The 19,374-nt window shown below is 35.8% G+C and overlaps 1 protein-coding gene across 2 annotated transcripts in view; it reads right to left on the bottom strand.

Annotated features, from left to right (window-relative positions):
* NDFIP2 (Nedd4 family interacting protein 2) overlaps nt 1-19,374 on the bottom strand; it is a 49,743-nt gene that overhangs the window by 6,642 nt on the left and 23,727 nt on the right. Inside the window, exons 3-7 of one of the 2 annotated variants that reach the window (XM_054400840.1) lie at nt 18,939-19,066; nt 15,017-15,076; nt 11,972-12,059; nt 3,866-3,990; nt 871-937 (exon numbers count right to left, since the gene is read on the bottom strand). In XM_054400840.1, the coding sequence (XP_054256815.1) occupies nt 871-937; nt 3,866-3,990; nt 11,972-12,059; nt 15,017-15,076; nt 18,939-19,066 (468 nt within the window). The remainder of the gene's footprint in view (nt 1-870; nt 938-3,865; nt 3,991-11,971; nt 12,060-15,016; nt 15,077-18,938; nt 19,067-19,374) is intronic. The other variant, XM_054380657.1, reaches the window with a different exon arrangement.

Here is a 19,374-nt window from a genome sequence, read left to right as displayed (position 1 = left end):
TTTGCTGTTAGGCATCTGAGTCAATTGACTCAAAGGGAAGACTGCCACCTACTGAACCAGCAACAGTTTACTACACTTCAAGAGCTAGAAAATAAAATGGAGAACAGCAATCACTTCTATGCAACAAAACATTTGGTAAAAATCATGTTCCAGATTCCGTATTCAAATTACAAAATCCATAGTAGGAAAAAAAAATATATAGTGGTTGGGGTTTGGTAAATCGTAGTAAAGAATAGAGAGAAAAGCATAATTTGATGCATGTAAGACTTTGAACATGGGAAGACAGATCTCATAAGAGAAAGCTGACATCATGGGAGTGCTGTGATCAGAAAGCATGAAGCCATTCTCTCGTCTGACTGAGAAACTACTGATGCAGAATGCATTTCAAAGGACTAGGAAAGGACATTTTGTGATCCATGTACAAACAGTAGACTCTACTCTCCTAGGATCAGTCACATTTCTTAAAATTTAATTCCTGATATACAGGTTTATACATGTAAGTACTACATAGCACTCACTTTTTTATGTTCTCTACATAAGCCAAAATTTCATTACACAGTACTGCACCCCTAGATCAGAAGCAGCAGCTTAAAAATCACAAATTAGAAGTCTCAGGTATGCACATAATTACTAAATATGTAGAAACATTTTTTCAGGCTGAAAGGTTGAGAGTCTGAAGTTCACACAGTAACACCACTGCTGTAACCAACAGCATTGTGAATACTATAGAAATGAAAACAACATATGAAACTATCAGCAGATAAAGAAAAATACAGAGATAAACATGTTACAGAAATCCCACTTACAATGACACAATTCATCTTTAACGACATCCACATCAAACCAGAAATGTTTTTAATTGCCACTTACCAAGCACAAGAAATATCCACCAAAGCCAGTACTGTCCATTGAAATATCCAGTAAAGTAATCTGAAAACTGAAATTCATACACAGGGCTTAGTTGCAGTAAGACAGATGACTAAGACACATTTAATGCACCATGCAAACAGAGAAAGCACAGTAAATTTAAACAAAAGTAATATACTCAACTGAAATGAAAAAAGGGGGTTTGTACAGCAGTTTAACATACAAGTAACATTTCCAATGTCGGTGAGTCTGTGGCAAAGGTCTTTCAAAACCTCTAAAAAGTGTGTGTGTGTAAATAAACTCAAATTTGTATTACTTGCCAGAATCAACTGACATTTTCCATTTCAATGAATCACCGCTTGCTGATTTTCCTTTTCCCCCCCAATGCCTGCTGTCCCAAACACATTACAGCAGCCTGCTGCTTTAGATATTAACACCAAAAGCCACATTAGTTTAATCTTATCAGACAGGGATGTTCTGCTGACCCCTCAAAAGAAGAGCTTTTGACCTTCTGTATACCCCCTACTGTTAATCGCTGCCAGGAATACCAGCCCCATAAAGACCCCCAACTCATTAAAGTCTTTTCATTTTCAAACCAGCATTCAGTTCCCAGCAGTGAGCTGAACCTAACTAAATGAACCTTGAAGTGCCATTTCAACTGTTCCTGTTAGTGACCATGGTAGACAGTTTTGTCCTCCCTCTGATGTGGGAGGCAGCTGGAGGGCAGGGTGTGATGGTATTGGAGACAGGTATCTGTGCCTTTACCAGACTCCAGACTGCATGCTTCACTGATAAAAAAGGCTAATCAAATGTCTCCAAAACTCACACAAAACAAGTAGGAATAGGGAGGTGTGTAAAAAGTTGCCACGAAATAAACCTGTGTGGTAGCTTCAGCACACTGTTCATACTCTTCCCCACCCCATGATCATTCGGTATGTTTGCTGCATCCTGCCAAATTATTTCCCATTTGCCTTTTCTTTGATATTTCAGTAGCATGTAATTCAGTTTACTCAACTGAATTACAAACCTCTCCTCCCCACACAAACAAAACAAAACAGGGTGGGGGGGGGGGAAGGATACTGGATACTGGACTACAGATCTGCCACCAGACAAAAATCAAGACATTTAAGAAAACTCTAAATATAGCTGTTGCGGAGTGGGTTTTTTTTTTTTTTTCAAGTAACTGTACACTGAGATCCACGCATTTTCTCAAGAATAAAGCTAGATCATGTATTTTTTTCCTTAAAGATTTAGTATTGTACTATATTCATTCCTATGGTCAATCAAAAAAGAAAAATCAAGAAACAGAATTACTAATTGGTACTTACATTATTCCTATATACATACTAGCATTTCTATAATTTGGCACAATAAACATTTCACATTTTGACACTTCATTAAAATATCGAATGAATACTCAGTTGCCAGGAAGCTGACAACATTATTAATCCCACCTCACCTGCTAGTCAGTATTTTCAGTTCTCTAAACATGCTAATATGCTTCTTTAAAGTTATAATTTAATTCAATTGGAAAGATTTGCTACAGCCATCACTAAAAACACTGGTGTATTTTAACTCTTTCTTTTACTCTTACACTTTCTTTAAGCAGAAGCAGTCATGGCTGCAGAATTTCCCCAACAACAAAATTATGCTTTGGTTCTTCCCCGCTCTTAGAAAAACTGAGACAGAGCGAGCATATGCCTGTTTAGACACTACAAAGTTTTGTACAACTGACCCTCAGTGAGAAAGGGCAGCACAAGCCTTCAGAGGAGCTTGAAACAAAGTTGGAACAGAAGAGTCTTGTGCACACACACGCACATGCTTGTATGTCACCATAAAAACTGTTGACATACCCCTTCTGAGCTTTCTGATGTCTAGTCTCTAGTCTAGAAAGTGAGACAAGATGACAATGTTCACCATGAAAAAAAATCCCACCCCTGAGGTCTTGGAACTGGTCAGCTCTAATAATTCGCAACACATTATATACAAGAATTTAAATATAATCTAGAACACAATTTTCTTCAAGAAAATTTAGCATGTATTTGCTTTGTGTTTCTAATGAGCACATTTTCAAGCATACAGGAATAATAAAACTGACACAATGAATGCACAGTTGAAAAATTCACATCTTCTCTCTCCCTTAAAATAAATTCCATCCCAAACCCCCAGAGCAACATTTATTCCAGTAGTATTCTACCAAATCACCCTCAGTTCTAAGAAGGATGCAGGACATGTCCAGTAAGGACCATCCCATCTCTTCTCTCCACAATCCTTTTGCTATCACGCTAAGATCAAGTTAAGTTGCTAGCACACATACAAAAAATAAGTAAGTAATAATTCAGAGTTGGTATGGCAGAAAAGATGTGCAAATTATCCAAGACTTCTTTCTTTATTAGACAAGATAAAGTTTTATATATTGTGTCTCACTGACATGTAGATTTCAGGCTGTGAAAGAATCAATACATTTCATCCAGCATCCACTTAGTCAGCTAACTATCATTTGTCTAATATACTTTACTGAAAAGTATGTAATCTTGCAGTGAAAATATCAAGAAGTTGGGCATCTGAGAAGATAAGAATGTGACTAGCATCATATTCAAGTTTGAATCAGATACAAGGAAGAAGTGTTGATGGGCTGAGCCATTTATAAATCTTTCATACATGACACTAGTACCAGTGACGTTTTAGGTATTTGCTCCACTTTTGTATGCTTTTAAGTATTTGTGCAAAGCATGAGTCATTCTGCATTTATTTCAGTGGAAACACGAACGTAAAATGCTGTCAGATGAAAAAGACTAAGATTCATTATTGGTAAGCACATATAAATATACAGAAAGTAAATTCTCTACTGAAGTGGAAATCAAGAGAAAATTCTGGGCACTCTGTTAAGCACTGGAATTTAATATACTGGGGTTTAATTCCATTATTATATATCTTTGAATAAATTGTTAGATTTGGGTATACAAGCAGTCTGTACAGTATGAATTGAGAAACATACCCGTACAATGAGAATCCATTTGATCAGGGACAGGCCAAATCCACAGATTGCACCATACCTTCCAGCTATGGTATTTGTTATACAAAATGACAAGCAAAATCCAATCCAGTTGAAAATAAATGCCACTATAAAATAAAAGAAACAGTAGCTTCTGTTAATCTGTATAGCTAAGCAAACAGACTCAACATTAATTTCACTTTTAAACTAATAAGGACATGCTTACAGAGTCAGTAATTCCCTTCTGGTAATTCAGGCTTTCAGAGACTGACTTTGAACCCAGACATTCCCCATGGTATAGTCACTTAATAACAAAGCAAATGGTAAACAGGCTGGAACCCACTACTTTAAACAAGAGAAAATTCCAACATAAAAGAAAGTATTAGATTGCTACAGAAGTCTAACCAGATCACACTAGACATGAGGAGCAAATGCAAACAAAGGACTAAAACATACAAAACTTGGATTAAAACAATGGAAAAAAACCTTGCTACACTTTTATAACCAGAAATATAGTTATATGCACACATACGTGCATGTATCAAGGCTGCACATTCAGCTTTATCCAGTTTGCATCAAACAGAATAAAAGTATCCGCTCTTGCTCTGTGAACATAGTATAGAAATGAAGGTAAGTTGAGAAGCTGATGTTGCATTGGTTATTGTCTTCTCCTTTAGATCTATATTCAAGTATAACACAGAAAAAAAGCTTGGAAGTTTTACAAAGAAGCTTAAGAAATCAAGACACAAAAAGGACATCAAGCATAAGTACCACTGTTACTTCAACTCACAAATGAACGCAACTCTCAGTAGTAGTTTTACAGTTTAAAGTTTCATGTCTGCATATTTACTTGACAGTAAACAACATCATCTGTATTGATTTCGGCTTGTGTCTATTAGTGGGAATTAAAGTATAAGCTAGGTGATGTCTAATTCCCAGTTTGGGGAGTAAGCGAGGGCAACTAATGAGAAAACCAGAAAAGCTAGAGGAACTGTAGAAGACAATTTAGGAACTCTGGAGAAGACAAGATAGTAGAAAATTGAAAACATTTGGGAAGACCACAACAAGCATGGGGAGGGGGACAGGAAAATCCACTGAAGAGGCAAGCAGGAATGGAAGGAGGGTGCAAAGGGGAACAACCCCTGCATACAAATCCTTAATGTTTTAAATCCTCAAACTCAGGGGAAAACAAACCTAAAAGCCCCACAACAACAAAGAAAACAGACAATCAAACAAAAAAACCACCCACATAAAACTCAAACATTAAAATACCACAGGGAAAAAACCTCTTTTTAGTAAAGGTGTAAAAGCTAGCAAAACATGAGACACTGGAACAGGTTGCCCAGAAAAGTTCTGGAAGTCCCCTGTTCATGGTCAGGCTGATGGTACTGTGAGCAACCTGATCTACAGAAAGTGTCCCTGCCACATTATTAGAACCAGATGATCTGTAAGGTCCCTTCCAACCCAAACCATACTAACTTGGAACAGAAATCTGGTCAAAAGTTTTCTCAGATGTAAGACAATAAGGATTATCTAAAAACAACCCCCTCTTTTTTTTAATTGGTAATTTATAACTGTATTACAACTGCTCCAACAATCTACATGAAGATGCAATGATTTGCCCACAAATGCAAAATTAGTCTGTAAAACTGCAGTGGTATTCCATTAATTTTTAAGAAAATGAAGTTCCAACATAAGTTTTGGAAGACTTTAAAAATCAGTACAGTCATTCTGTACATGTCAGAAAACACCTTACCTCATATAGAGACATAGGTAACAGATGATGGCAATAAGAAAGCTTACTTTTACGCTAGCTTTAGAAAAAAAATCTTTAGGAAAAAAAAAAAAAAAGAGGACACCAACACAAACCCTGAAACACCCCAACCCACAAAAAACCCCAACCAACAAAAAACCCATAATGAACAACTGAATAAATGCTGATTCAAATGGCAATATGCAGAGAAGAAAAAAAAAATCTATTACGTAAGAACTAGAACAGAAGAAAAACTCATCTGAGAAAGCTTGGATGCATTCTTTTAAAAATAGAATTTCACTATTTTAGGCAAGTTCTCCAAATCCACCTTACTTTTTAAAGTAACATTTCAGAAGCTAGTTCTTTTCTTCAATGTGTCTCTGTTCCTGTCTCAGTAAATCAGCTTACTGCTTTCTCCCTTTCTCCCCACTACTATAAATGCTGACTTTGATTGTGGCTCCAACGATAGCTATGCTAAGTACAGAAGGCAGACATGTTTCTAATGCACTACACAGACTAGAGGAATTCGAAGAATATCTTCAGTTTTAATAGGTATATATTAAAAAAATAAGGATTGTTATAACACCTGATCTGTACACGCATTTTAACTAAAAAAAAACCCTTATTCTTAACTGTTTACACATCCTCTTCATGCAGCCACATTCTGCATTCATCTTCTTGATTCCCACTGTAAGACTAATCACTCTGCAGCAAGATTTTTTTTCCTATCCCAGAGATCATCAGCATTCAGATTCATGCTTGAGTCTAAACTTAAACTATTGTCCTCTTTCTTTTAATTTTTCTTACTCTTTTAATAAATTTTAGACATTCAGATGAAACACTGACTTCACTGGTATCATCATTTCAGCCTCGCTCTGCTACTCTAACACCAGACAGAAGTGCAATTGATAAAAGTATGATTTTTGGGTTTTATATATTCCTGAAGTGTCAACAAGGCAAATCCATATTAATGTAATACACAGAAAAATAATATAACAATTAGAGTTATTTTCTCATGACAACAAAAGTCATAATGAAAAACTAGTAAGAAGCTGCTTTCTGGGAAGAGAAGGGTTAGACTAAAGGTCTTTTTTTGATAAAAAGTCTTCTTGCCATACAGTGTAATGTAATCCAATGACTACAACAATTATGTTATACTAGTATTTCTCCTTATAGTTTGCAGTAAGATACTCCCAGAAAACAAAGCACAGGGTGTTCTACAAGTCTTAGATTCTAACATGCAAACTAAGGCTATCCATCAGTTATTTCTACACATAAAGCCCTCTTCTTAGGGTAAAGCGGTCAGCATAGGATTTTTCATATCAAAAATTGAAGTTACAAATCAAAAGTCTTTTATCTACTGCAATTCCAAAGAAGCTGGAGTAAAATATAATACAACTTGGTTCTGACACTGCTTTGTATCCACTGCCTTTTTTTCGTTCTCCAGTAGCTACATGAGCAATGCAAAGATGACACGTAAAAGCTGTACTTTTTCATTAATAACTTATTAACCCATGCTTACTTTGTCAGTGCAACTCATTAAATAGCAAAGCAATACTGACACATTCTTTCATTCCACTCCCACAATTTACAATAAACAAAGACTGTGTTTCAAGTTATTAAGCGGTCTTCTGAAAAGGTTTTGTATTGTACATATTGCCATACATCGGAAGATGCAAGAATAACAAGTAGAGTGGAATAAATTTGCTTTTCCCTCAATCAGTCTTGCATGTCACTTGTTCATTTTTTTTTAACTCATCTTCCTTATTTAGCTTTCCACAGCTACACATTAATCATTCATCCAAAGTTTATATTCAGTATCATGAAAAGAAGTTAGGAAAATTGGTCTGAAGACCTAAGCATATTCCAAACTTTAATCATGCCTCAAGCCTGTGAAAAGACTGCTGCAGTAACACCTATATGTAAAAAAAAGCAGCCATGCTCAGTTGTGTTTCACACCTGTCCTAGGTTTACTAAGCATACTACCATAAATAGTACTTGCCAAATTTTATACACCACTAGAAACTATTCTTCTTACTCCTGCACAGAATTCATTCTATTTGTGAACTAGGACATACTTTTGCTCCTTCCTGAACGGCTTTGCTATCAATCTCTGGTTTTTTTTCTGCTCAGAGATGAATGCTCAAAAACTTCCCTGAGCAATTTATTTCTACTGCTTCATTAGCCTTATTTGTAATTTTTTCTTAACGCCCAACTGGAGGCTTCAACATTCCAATTACTTTGCATTACACCCACCACACATGGAGAAACCATGCAAGTCAAATTCTTTCTGCACAAAGAAAGAAGTTAGGTGATTGTACATGAAGGCCAGTCAAGGTCCCCAGATAGCCAGATAAGCACTCCCAAAACAGTTCCTTACCTCCTTGCAACATTAACAAGTCAAATGACTTCCCTTCAAGTTCTCTTACATGTCTAAGGAAAACCTGCATAATATTCATGACATGGACATAAAATCTTCAAGTTTCCCAAATTCATACTGCAGAATCTTCCCACCAAATTTAGACTATGCCTACCACTCCTTAGGAAGCATACAGTAACAGGAGGCTGTGCTCACCCTGAGCTTGTGTCTTCCAACTTGTACCCACTTGAAACCCCATAAGTACATATCCTAGCTTGTGTGCAGTTTGTTGACTTTGATGTAGTGAATAGCTTTGAAAGCTGTATAAGCATTAGTTTACAAAATGCTAACATGGTTATTGTCCATTCAAAAATAGCATCTGGAATAAAATGCACATTTACATTTCTCCACATCATGAGATTTTATTGGTGTTGAGATGCACACATTGCTCAGGTGTAGTTCAAGAACAAACCAGATCTCTATATGAGAACTTCAGCTTTGACTGTGTGGTTGAACACTTTTCTCCATTTTTAACTCTATTAACTCAATTGTGAAGCTGAAATTAACATTCGGTTTTCCTAGGTTGCAGGGACAACCCAAGACTCCCATGGTTTCAAAGAACACACATGAGCTCCACAGTTTCTTCTGGGGCTCACAGGTGAGAAGGTCAATTGATATTTTTAAAGAACTCCTTAAATATAACACAAAACCTTTTATTACTGCCCAAAACACCCTATTTCACACAATCAATCAAGATGAGTCAATCAGCGTGGACTCAAAAGACTTCCACTAGAGATTATGCATGAAAAAAAAAAAAACGAAACAAATCCCTTCAGTCATAAGAGTTCTTTGCTCTATCACCATTACACCACTATGGTGTTCAAAACAAAATTCCTCCTTTCTGTTGTGCATGAGAAAAATGAAAATATTTTGAAATTACTCAGAAATTCACATATTAAGTTCCCCTTGCATTCTGGAAAGCTTCTACTATGCTGTACATGACACAGTTTTCTTTCAGACTACATAGAAAAGAAAAAAATGTAGTCTGAAGGCAAAATTTACTGCATTTTGCATTTAGACCAAAATTAATATCTTCACATCATTTATTCATTAAAAAATGAATATATCAGAAACCAACAATCAAATATCAACCCTGACTAATACAGAGTAGATAATCAGAGATTTCAAGAGCAATCTCTTAAAACACATGCCTTTATCATATTAGGAATAAAAAACAGGGTTTTTTCTCCCCAGTTTTTCCGCTATTTCTGAATCAAGCACTAAAGCAAGAACCCCACCTGTTCCCACAAAGGGCTTTTGCCCTTCAGAGTATGGTGTCTCATTCTATTAGGCTGTGCTGAACAAACAAAACTTAGCTGGTTAACAGGTAAACTAAACCAAAACAAAATCCCCCCAAAAAAACAAATAAAAAAAGAAAAATACAAACAGATTTGGCCACTAGATGGCCTCGAAATAGTAATTTAATGCAACTTCGGCAGCTACCACTAGATGGTAGCTACATATCACTAGTTGACGTACACGATGTGGTTACAGGCAGTAAAAAAGTTTATTTTATTCAACTTCAGTTGAATAAAATGAAATTTTATTCAATTTTATTCATTTTATTCAGTTGAATAAAATGAAAATAGAAAAGTTAACTGTGTTATATTTAAAACAACAGCAGTCTGCTCCCACCTTCCTCCAAGATCTATCTACCAACACTGCAGAGTCAGTCATAGGAGGAAGTGCTTGAGCACATCTGCAACAAGCTTCTTTACAAGCTCCTCTTGCTAGAGTTCCTGACACTGTTCACCTGCATTTTCCCTAAGTGAAGGAACTTATTCTAGGCTGTGATCTGCCACCTCCGCTCGCAGCACTTAAAAATATCACACTTTGAAAAAAACCCAAAAGATAGCCATACTATAAATTTCGTTTTAATTCCTGATCTCTGAAATCTACATATATCAACTTTATGGAGACTCTTATCTCCCTATTAGAGGGACAGGAATACATCACCTACTATGCACCCATCTGGATGTATTCCTGTGAGATTTGCACTAGATTCTATGGTCCTGCTCTGGCAGGGGAGTTGGACTCGATCTCTGGAGGTCCCTTTCCAACCCCTAACATCCTGTGATCCTGTGATTTATAACCTAACCTTATTAAATTAAACATGCTTTTTTCATTTAATTCTCCAATTTCCTTAAGAAAAAATTACTGAACATTGTTGCAGGTCTACAAATTATATGAGGTTTTGTGAACTCGAACAAGTAAACTATCAATTTCCATATCTAAATGTTATCCATAATAGCCCACACAGATCTCAGTTAAACATACACTTGCATAAATACCTTGCAATGTGTAAGGTCTCATTTTATGCATTGAATTCATGGACGAAACATGTTGACAGTATAACAGAAGAAAAAAGAACAATCATGAGCTACAGAGTATTTTTGACAAATGTGAAAAAGCCATGCTCTGTACAGCCAGTCTCAGCTAAACAGCTATTTGAAGAGAAAGCTGCCAATTTATGCAAGTAAATGTCTGCATTCTTGAACTCAGAAACAAGGTTTTAGGCAAGCAGTTTTGGACAACTGCATGTGAGCCTTATTGGAGCTTGAGCCTCTCATTCCAGTTTAGCTTCTGCATGGCTAGATTTTTACTATTGCTGTACTCCTATCTGCAAGCTAACAAGTCCATTTTCAGCCAGACTTAAACCATGTTAGAGTCAACAATCCACTTCATCTAACAAGTGCAGTGTTAGCAAAGGTCTGAACCAGGATTTAAAAGCGAGAACGAGTTCACATAAAACAGAACCTAAACAGGTTAAATACAAAATGCACATAGGAAAGGAAGAAGGAAAAAAAAAGGAAAATGAAGTCATATGCCCCTTTGCCCTCAAGAATATATACCCTTTCTATGGTCCAACTACAAAAAGAGGTTAGACTACAGAAGTCACTTTATAACCCTACATATATATTTATATATTTGCTACGCAAGGTAAACACATTTTTATCTCAACATGCAAACACCACATTGTCCTAGCACTTTGTACACCAATACGAAAAAAAAAAAAGCTTCTGTGGAAGTTCTGTAACCTGCATTGTAACAGTTCAATAAAGAGACTATGAAAGACATTAAAGAAAAAAAAAGCAAGACACAATCTGTACTGAAAGACAAAGGATATTTCAGTGGCTAATCTACCAGCTTTCATAACAATGAATATGAAAAAGAACAGCTAGATCCCCAAGATTCCATCCAGGCTGACACATTTATTCCAAAAAGGAAAAAAATATCCTCAGAAATTAGTAAGAAATACACAATTGGTGAAATGAAAGCAGCTTGTTTCTAGAAGTGACTTAGAGTGGCTAAATCTAACTTAGGTCATTGCAGTACATAGGTTACCAGACATGCAGAGTGCAAACACAGAGTACCTGCAGAAGTGATATAGTACTGCTGGTTGCAATTACACATTACCTGAAGACAGTACATTTTTATACACTAGTGGTGAGTTGAACTGGAAAATAAGCATGGTTGTATTAGTTCAAAAAAAACCCACACACAACTATTTAATTCAGTAAGCTAACATCAGCAGCTTTTATATGGCACATCTTTCTTGCACTTTTACCTAAAAATCCACTGCCAGATTTTTGCAATCCAGCCTTTAATTCAAGTTGGTAGTCCAACTAGAAGATAACAGAATTTCACAGTTCACAGGTAGTACTGCAGCTTTGCTGTGCCTCAAATAATTTCTTACAGTTTTGCTTTGTCCCCTTATCTGTGACAGATGCCACAGAAAAAAACTGTAGGAAAAAAAAAAATTGCGCCAAGGAGAACAGAAAGTGTTTAGATCTGTGTACAGGAAAAAAGATAACAAAAAATAATCAAACTCATTAGAGTACATTAATGCAGTTTATCACAGCTATCTTTTATATTCCACAAAGAAAAGATACAGTTAAGATACACCTCAGTAGGTCTGTTATACAAGATAACTTACTGAAAAATGCCAACATGAAGATGCCATCATTGCCCACTCTAAGCTGATCTGCATCACTGAAATCATCCCGTGGCGGATACTCTTCTTCCTGGATTTACAGGTTAGTGATAATTTAGTGAAAAGTTTATTTTAGAATAACTATCTGTAGGATCAAAGTATTCATTATGTTTCTAAAGCTATAAGATAATTTACATTTCTGTAACACATCCACATCAAGGAAATTTAAATGAAAAATAATTCATATCTATAGAACAAGTTTTATTTGTTGCTGATATTGACATAGCCCAAATTTTCTGTATTTTTTCTGTATATGTATATACTGCCTATTCATCTTGAATGAAGCTAGAAATTATTTCAGACAGACAATCTAAACATTTTTTTTAACTGTAGCTAATTTGATATAAAGCCAAACTATTAAATATTTTTTGAAGTCACAGTATGTTCTAAGTTTTCTGTTGGTTTTTTTTTCCCAAAACACAGAATTCCCAACTGCTGATGCAACAGCACCGCGCTGACCGATTTGACTGTCAATAACATACGGAAAAAAAAAATTGCAAAGCAAAGAAAACCTCTAGGAACACTAGAGGGCGCAAGAACGTTAAAAGTGTTTAAAAGTCTTCACTCAAAGCACAACAGTAATTCAAGTAAAAAAAACAAACGAACAAAAATGTTGGTCAAAACGATCCAAAGATTTTTCCCATCATGTCAAAATTCTAGATCTTAAAATACAGAAAGTATAGGGGGTTTTGGTTTCTCAGTACTTTATCTTTTACAGAATTTAGCATATCTTATGTATGCAGTTCCGTAAACCAGTAAAATGATAAAAAATAAAACAAAAAAAAAAAAAAATAAAAAACAAGCCAAGAATTGCTGCAGCTGTTGACTGGGAAACAAAAATTTTCATGATGACAGCACTTATTAAAGAGAGTCTGATGAAAACTGTAAAGCCAGCTAAACACACTACTTTTATACTTAAATGAATAACATCAAGATACTGCAGGATGATGCAAGTTAAATAATACTGTCAGTAGCAGCAGTACTATGGTCTAGATCTATGCACGAGTTCCATTCTTCCCCTATTTTTTCTCCGACTGATCATAATATATTAGAATCAAGCTAAAAAATTAAAAAAAAAAGAAATCAAGGAAAATCTGTTTAAGTGAGATTTACTTAGCTGTTTCACCTACACCAAATTCTTACTATGGAAATAATGCAACTCTAATATTAAGACATTATTCAGTCACTGTACCAAATGTCATTTTTTTATATTAAGTTCATAACTAAATGAGCATTAAACAACTACAGTGATCTACAGCCCTGTCATATGACTGACATTTTCACCTTTGTCAACACAGCAAAATAATTTACTACGGTATAGAGATTACAGTTAAAAATGTGCTAGAAGGAACTGTACCAACTGAAGGCAGGTGGCTTTACCCTTTACAACATGGCTGCGAGCTTCCAGCTGTGCTCTTCATTTCTGACTAATTAACAAAATTATCAGATAACTTACTTCAAAAACACTGCTATTCACCTAGACAATTCTGAGGAAAGCATGAAAAGCTAGCTGAAAAACTGTCTTAAGGGGCTACAATGCAATTTCAGGCATCCCTAAATGGTCACCCTAAGTGACTATGAACGCAGTAGTTAATTTAGCTCAACCTTGCTGCACCTACAAGACTGACACAGGGGAAGGGAGAAAACAGCTGAAAATGCATTAAAGGAAGAGCTGCATCTGAGTGTGCTTATCCCTGAAATGTATGCCACAACAGTTCCTTTTACAAGTCAGGGCAACAAAAAGTATTTTCAATTATCATTTCAGAAGGTCTACAAAACCCCCCACATAAAAATTAATCTTTGACTTTTTTTGTTGTTACTTATTTAAACTCAGCTAACTACTGTACTTCAGACTGGCATTTCCAAACCAACTAGTGAACTATACTCAACACAAAGTGTTGCTTCAGAAAGTTTTGCTCAGCTACCATAACAAGTTTAGCACATTTCCCTGTATTGCACAGGTTTCTCTAAGGCTTATGCCTATGAGAAGCACAGGTCAATATATATCCCAGTGAGATGAGGGCAGACATGCAAATAGGCACTGTGGTAGTAAGTGCAAACAAGTCGTAATTTATCACGCTCTGCGTCAAAAAGGGATTATATTAAACCTAGTCCTATTTACTCTCTCCAAAAACTGACATATGACATTCCCAGAACATTTAAGAAATTAAATACATTTCCTGTGCTTAAATCCTGTTCAATCTATATCTACATATTTATTTTTATGTGGTTTTATGACCAGCTGCACATGAAGACACTGATTTGCCACTGCTCAAGACTCAGTAATACTTCCATTAGATATTGACATTGCTACCAATGAGAATAATACTTTTTTTTTAGTAAGAAGAATGATACACAACACTCACAAATCCATATAATATATAATACACTTTCACAGTGATTTTTGATAAATTTAGCCATGTTAAGGATAGTGGACAATATTTCCTGTCTGCTAAATACGCTGAGATCTGTATAAACAAAGCTTACTGCTCCTATGACTAGAGAAACGTCTAAACAGCAAAATATTTTATCAGCATAAACGGCATATCACAGAGTAATTTCTCTAAGCAAAAGAATATCAAATGCTACAGAGCATCTGTTGAAGTTGAACCTATTAACTCCTTGGAAACAACAATGTTATCTGTAGTATTCTGAAAAAAAGAGGACTGTTTTCCTCCACAGTGCTTTTTAACATCTTTCAAATTGAAAGTCAGTATGGCACATTGTGAGATAGAACCTGAGTTTTCAGGAACCCCTTGGATGACTGAACTGATACAACTCTCCATAATGCATTGGATTTACAGAGAAAAAACTTCTCAGGAAAGGGTAAAATTACTTAATAAACCCCATGAATGATACCATTAGCATATAAAACAATATGGAGAAATTAATGGTGGGGGGAAAAAAGCACAATTAACCCCAAAAGCATTTGTTCGCCATCAGGAAAATTCACAGTTAAAATCTAAACTAGAGAGAACTGTACCATACCTCTGGACGACTGAGGAATATTTCATCAAACAGACTCCTAGACTCCCTAAACTGGGCGTGCTAAGCATGTAAAAACAGAAAAACGTAAGACAAATGCAACTGAAAAGCATTAAGTAAAAGCCATTCATTGCAACATACAAACAAGTCATTTAACTGTTAGCAATATTGTTGTCCATTTAAATTAACCTTTCAAAGCTGACATGGAGAATTTGAAAAGGAAAACATCAAAAGCCAGGGTAACTACTGCTGCCACTACTGATGACATAGGGCTGCCACAATTTTTTTGATACATTTTGCTTAGAGCATTTGAAAGTAATACATGTTTATACATAATCTATTCTAAAACAAATTACACAAATAACTACAAGTACTGAAAGTTTAGATTGTTCTGTTCATACAACCCGCAGATGCAGGGCCTATGATAACATTTAATATGATCACACTACTGGTTTTTGTATGATCCCTACATGACTCAGGGAAAAAATATGAAAGCTGTTTATTGAACACACTGCCTTTGCATGTAGTTTTCCTCTCTTTTGTTTATAGCCTTCTTTACTGCATACTTTGGACTACCAGAATCATGTATCACTCAAGGTGACATAAGGATATTTAACTTTTTCCACCTCTTGACATTATTGCAGTGAAGAGACAATACACATCCTCATTTTACAAGGAAGAAAGTAGAGTCACAGATCACAGCAGAGTTCACTTTTCTAAGATCACTAACTTCCTAATGCTGAAAACAAAAACTGGAAAAACCTGTGTTATATGGTTTCTACATGCTTTGCAAAATGTGCAATATACAAGTCAGATGCTGTCTGCAGCTGTCACTGCCCGTAGTCTCTCTAACACTGAAAGGGAGAAAACAATTAAATCCATACAAAGTTTAAGTCACTTATCCCTTCTTCACTCAGAACTACAGATGAAAATCCTTTGCCCTCAAGTTGGCAAACTACTACCCTAACCATAGAATAACTTTTTTTTTTTTTTATTCCAGTCATCTGCCAGATCAAGACAGTTTTATGAGAGTTTTAGTCCCTTCCAGTGTAGGTCCATCAAACATATTAAATAAGGTAGGGATTTTGTGTCAGTATCACATGGTAAGGTAATTAAAATGACATTAATTAAAACTGCACTGTTACATAATTTTAGTATCACCTACAAAACTGGAACTCAACTCAGTATTTCCTACTTTTCCCAGAAATGTCAACTTTGAAACTTTAATACTGTTTAATATAGTTTGTGTGTCCGCATGCATGTGCTTAAAAAAAAAAAAAACAAAACAGAACAAAACAAACAAACAAAAAAAAAAAACACAGAAGCAAACTGAGCAAAAATTCTGTCCAACTTGAGATCTTTAGCAATCAGCAAGACTTTAGCTTTTAGGATGATTGAGCAGGACTTCTTATACTAACCTAGTACTGTCCTGAGTCTATGATGGTGTGTTCCTACCAACTTCTCATACGTGAAATTCTTGCAATGTCAGCATTAAGGTTTGTAAGTGTCAAGTTCCACTGCATATTTTGGAAAAGCAGACTATGTAAAAGTTTATTTCTCACTTTGTCACTGTATCCTGTTCTCCTGCCTCTTAACTTTCTCCCTCTCTACTCTTTTCTCACACACTAGCTTCAGCTCCTTTCCCAGTGGCACATTCCTTTCTCCACAAATCTGTTCATCCTTTTCCCAGCTGTTTCTCATTTAAATCTCTCTGTACTCTCTTCACACCACTACTCTCCATTCACCCCTGCATTTTCTTATTTTGACTTAGACCCATCCTCTTTGATTTCCAACTCTGTTCCCTTTGAACAAGTTACCTCCTTGCCCAATCAAAACAAGACTTCTCTTCCCACAACACAAGCTTCAGAAGCTTGGAGTCATTGCCTTTCTCTCCACCTACTCTTGCAGTTGTATGAAGTGGCTTTCCACTTCCCTTCTAACTGAAGGCCAAGTATAATAAAACTATTTCAGGGTACAACAGAAATTCCTATTTCTCAGTTTCAGTGTTTTCACCAAAAGCAGTCAATAGCAGTCATAAAGTGTATCCTACGTTTAGTACTGTAATCCTACTCTGATACAGGACATGAAAGAATGTTCTCTGGGGACAGTATATACACAGACTCATTCCCTTCAGAGTTATGAGCAGTCTCAATTTGTCAATGCAAGACAGTCTCCACAGATTTATTAAACTGGAAGCTCTATGTATCTACTGTAGAAACTCATTTTTCAAAAAACTTGTAATTTGGTCAAAACCAGGATGATATTCTAAGGAAGGGCTAAAGATGTTTCTGACACAGCAACCTGAACTTGTGAAAGAGTTCTCCAAAGTAAAAACAAAACAAAACAGAAACCCCACAACCTTAAAATGACAAGCAAAACCCACTGATTTCTGTGTGATTTGTTGGGTTGGGGTTTGGGGTGGCTTTAGGGGGTTCTGTTTGTTTGCTTGTTTTGTGGTGGGTCTTTTTTGCTTAGCTTTATTCTTGAAATTGGCTGAACTCCAGCCTGAGATTTTCATTCTGAAATTCAGGGTTCTACACTCACAAAAGTTACAAACAATAAGACTCTTTCAAGAGAATTACACATGTCCTGTCTAAAGTGTCAGGACTGGTTAGCTTAAGGCTTGGGTTGCTAGTGTTCCAAGTAAGCTTAAGGCTCATAATTTCAGACTGAGGGTTTTATTCAGACAGATACTCAGCAAAAGTTTTACTCATATGAGAAGCAGTAAGGACAGATTGTACAGAATCCATGCTCCTGTTAAAAGCAATTAAAAGGCTACAACTGGGGATCATCACCTCATAGCAGATACTTGGCAGGTAACCATGCACATGTTCCTGGTTTCCTGATGCACTTAGTAAAACAGATTTGTGTAAGAGCCTCACTGGCAATGTTACGCAAATCCACTTTAACTTGAGCTGTGCACATTTAAGAGTGTAGTACACTGTGATTACTGCACAGCAGTCAACGAAAAGACTCCCACTAGGTAAGCAGAATTTTTTTCTCTGTCACACACATACTGCAGTCAGTAAAATACTGAATGCATGTCAAATGCAGTCACAATTGATCTCAAGATGGAGATTTTTAGTGAAAACACTGGAAACCTAATTTAGTATAGTATCTTACTGCCAATACTACAAAATGTCAGATATTCCTCATTCCAAAACTTGGGACACAAAAGGGAAGAACTCTGCTTGCAAAAGTAACATTTAACGGTAATTACAGATATTGCTTTTCCATTTCTAATACTGTATTCTTCATAATGCTAGTACTGATGAAATTGTAAACACAGAATATATTACTTAATTTATCGTTCATCCTTAATTCATGGTATGGGTTTTTTTAAGTATTTGGAACATTTCTTTTAATCTCAGTATTAAAGTTTTCATGGAGCAAACAATACAGACTTTTCACTTGGGGGAAAAAACCACACCCAAAACAAAACACACACAAAAAAAACCAACCAACCACAAAGAAAACCCCCACAACCCAAAACCAATAAAAAAAAAAACCCACTACAATATTTAAGGGGTTTTACCCCTTCTGTTTGGTTAGAATTCTCCTTCCTCTCCAAAGGCCTACTTTGTTTGTTTATTATTTTACCATGTGAAAGACTAAATAGTAGCAAAGACTCTACAAAGCAATATTAGTAGTGTATATCTAATTGAAGATGGCAAAGTACTGGATAAACTATTAAAACAGGGCAAAATTACACAGCTATGCCTCAAAAGAGTTAATATGATACATGTCCTGTAGTATTTTACAAATAACTTACACTATCTATACAAAACCTAAACATTCGAAATATTTAATCACTAGCCCACCATTATTTTAATAAATAGGCCATAATACGGGCCCCATTATTACAAATAATTAGATTATCCTAATGTTCCACAAAACTGAAAAGAAGCAGAACTGTATCACTTACTCGTTGGGCAGCTTCTGCTGCAGCAGCTGCCATTGCTGCAGCTTTTGCCTTCTCTGCTTCATCGTAAGTAGGAAGAGAGGTAGCTACACTGTATGGAGGTGGTACAGGATAAAATTCATTGTGTGTTTCTGTTCAAAATAAAGAGGTTATGAATTTTTAAGCCAGAAAGTTGTCAAGAATATTAAATTTTACATGCACATACCTATTAAGCTGTACGCTGTTTTCAACAGAGGCTGACATTGATACTTGTATTTCATGCTTTTACTAGTTTCAAAACAGCTTTATAAAATGAAAGAGTGAACAACCTGATGATGCTTTAAATTGCAACTTAGGGCAGAAACCTTAATCTAGATGCAGCAAGGAGCCAATAAATTAATGAACAAAAGTCTTATTTGATGAGTTACATCCTTCGGCATTCTAGACAAAGATATTTTAT

The sequence above is a fragment of the Indicator indicator genome, chromosome 1 (assembly GCF_027791375.1).
Source record: "Indicator indicator isolate 239-I01 chromosome 1, UM_Iind_1.1, whole genome shotgun sequence".
NCBI lineage: Eukaryota > Metazoa > Chordata > Aves > Piciformes > Indicatoridae > Indicator > Indicator indicator.
This window is presented reverse-complemented; position numbering and strand designations above follow the sequence as displayed.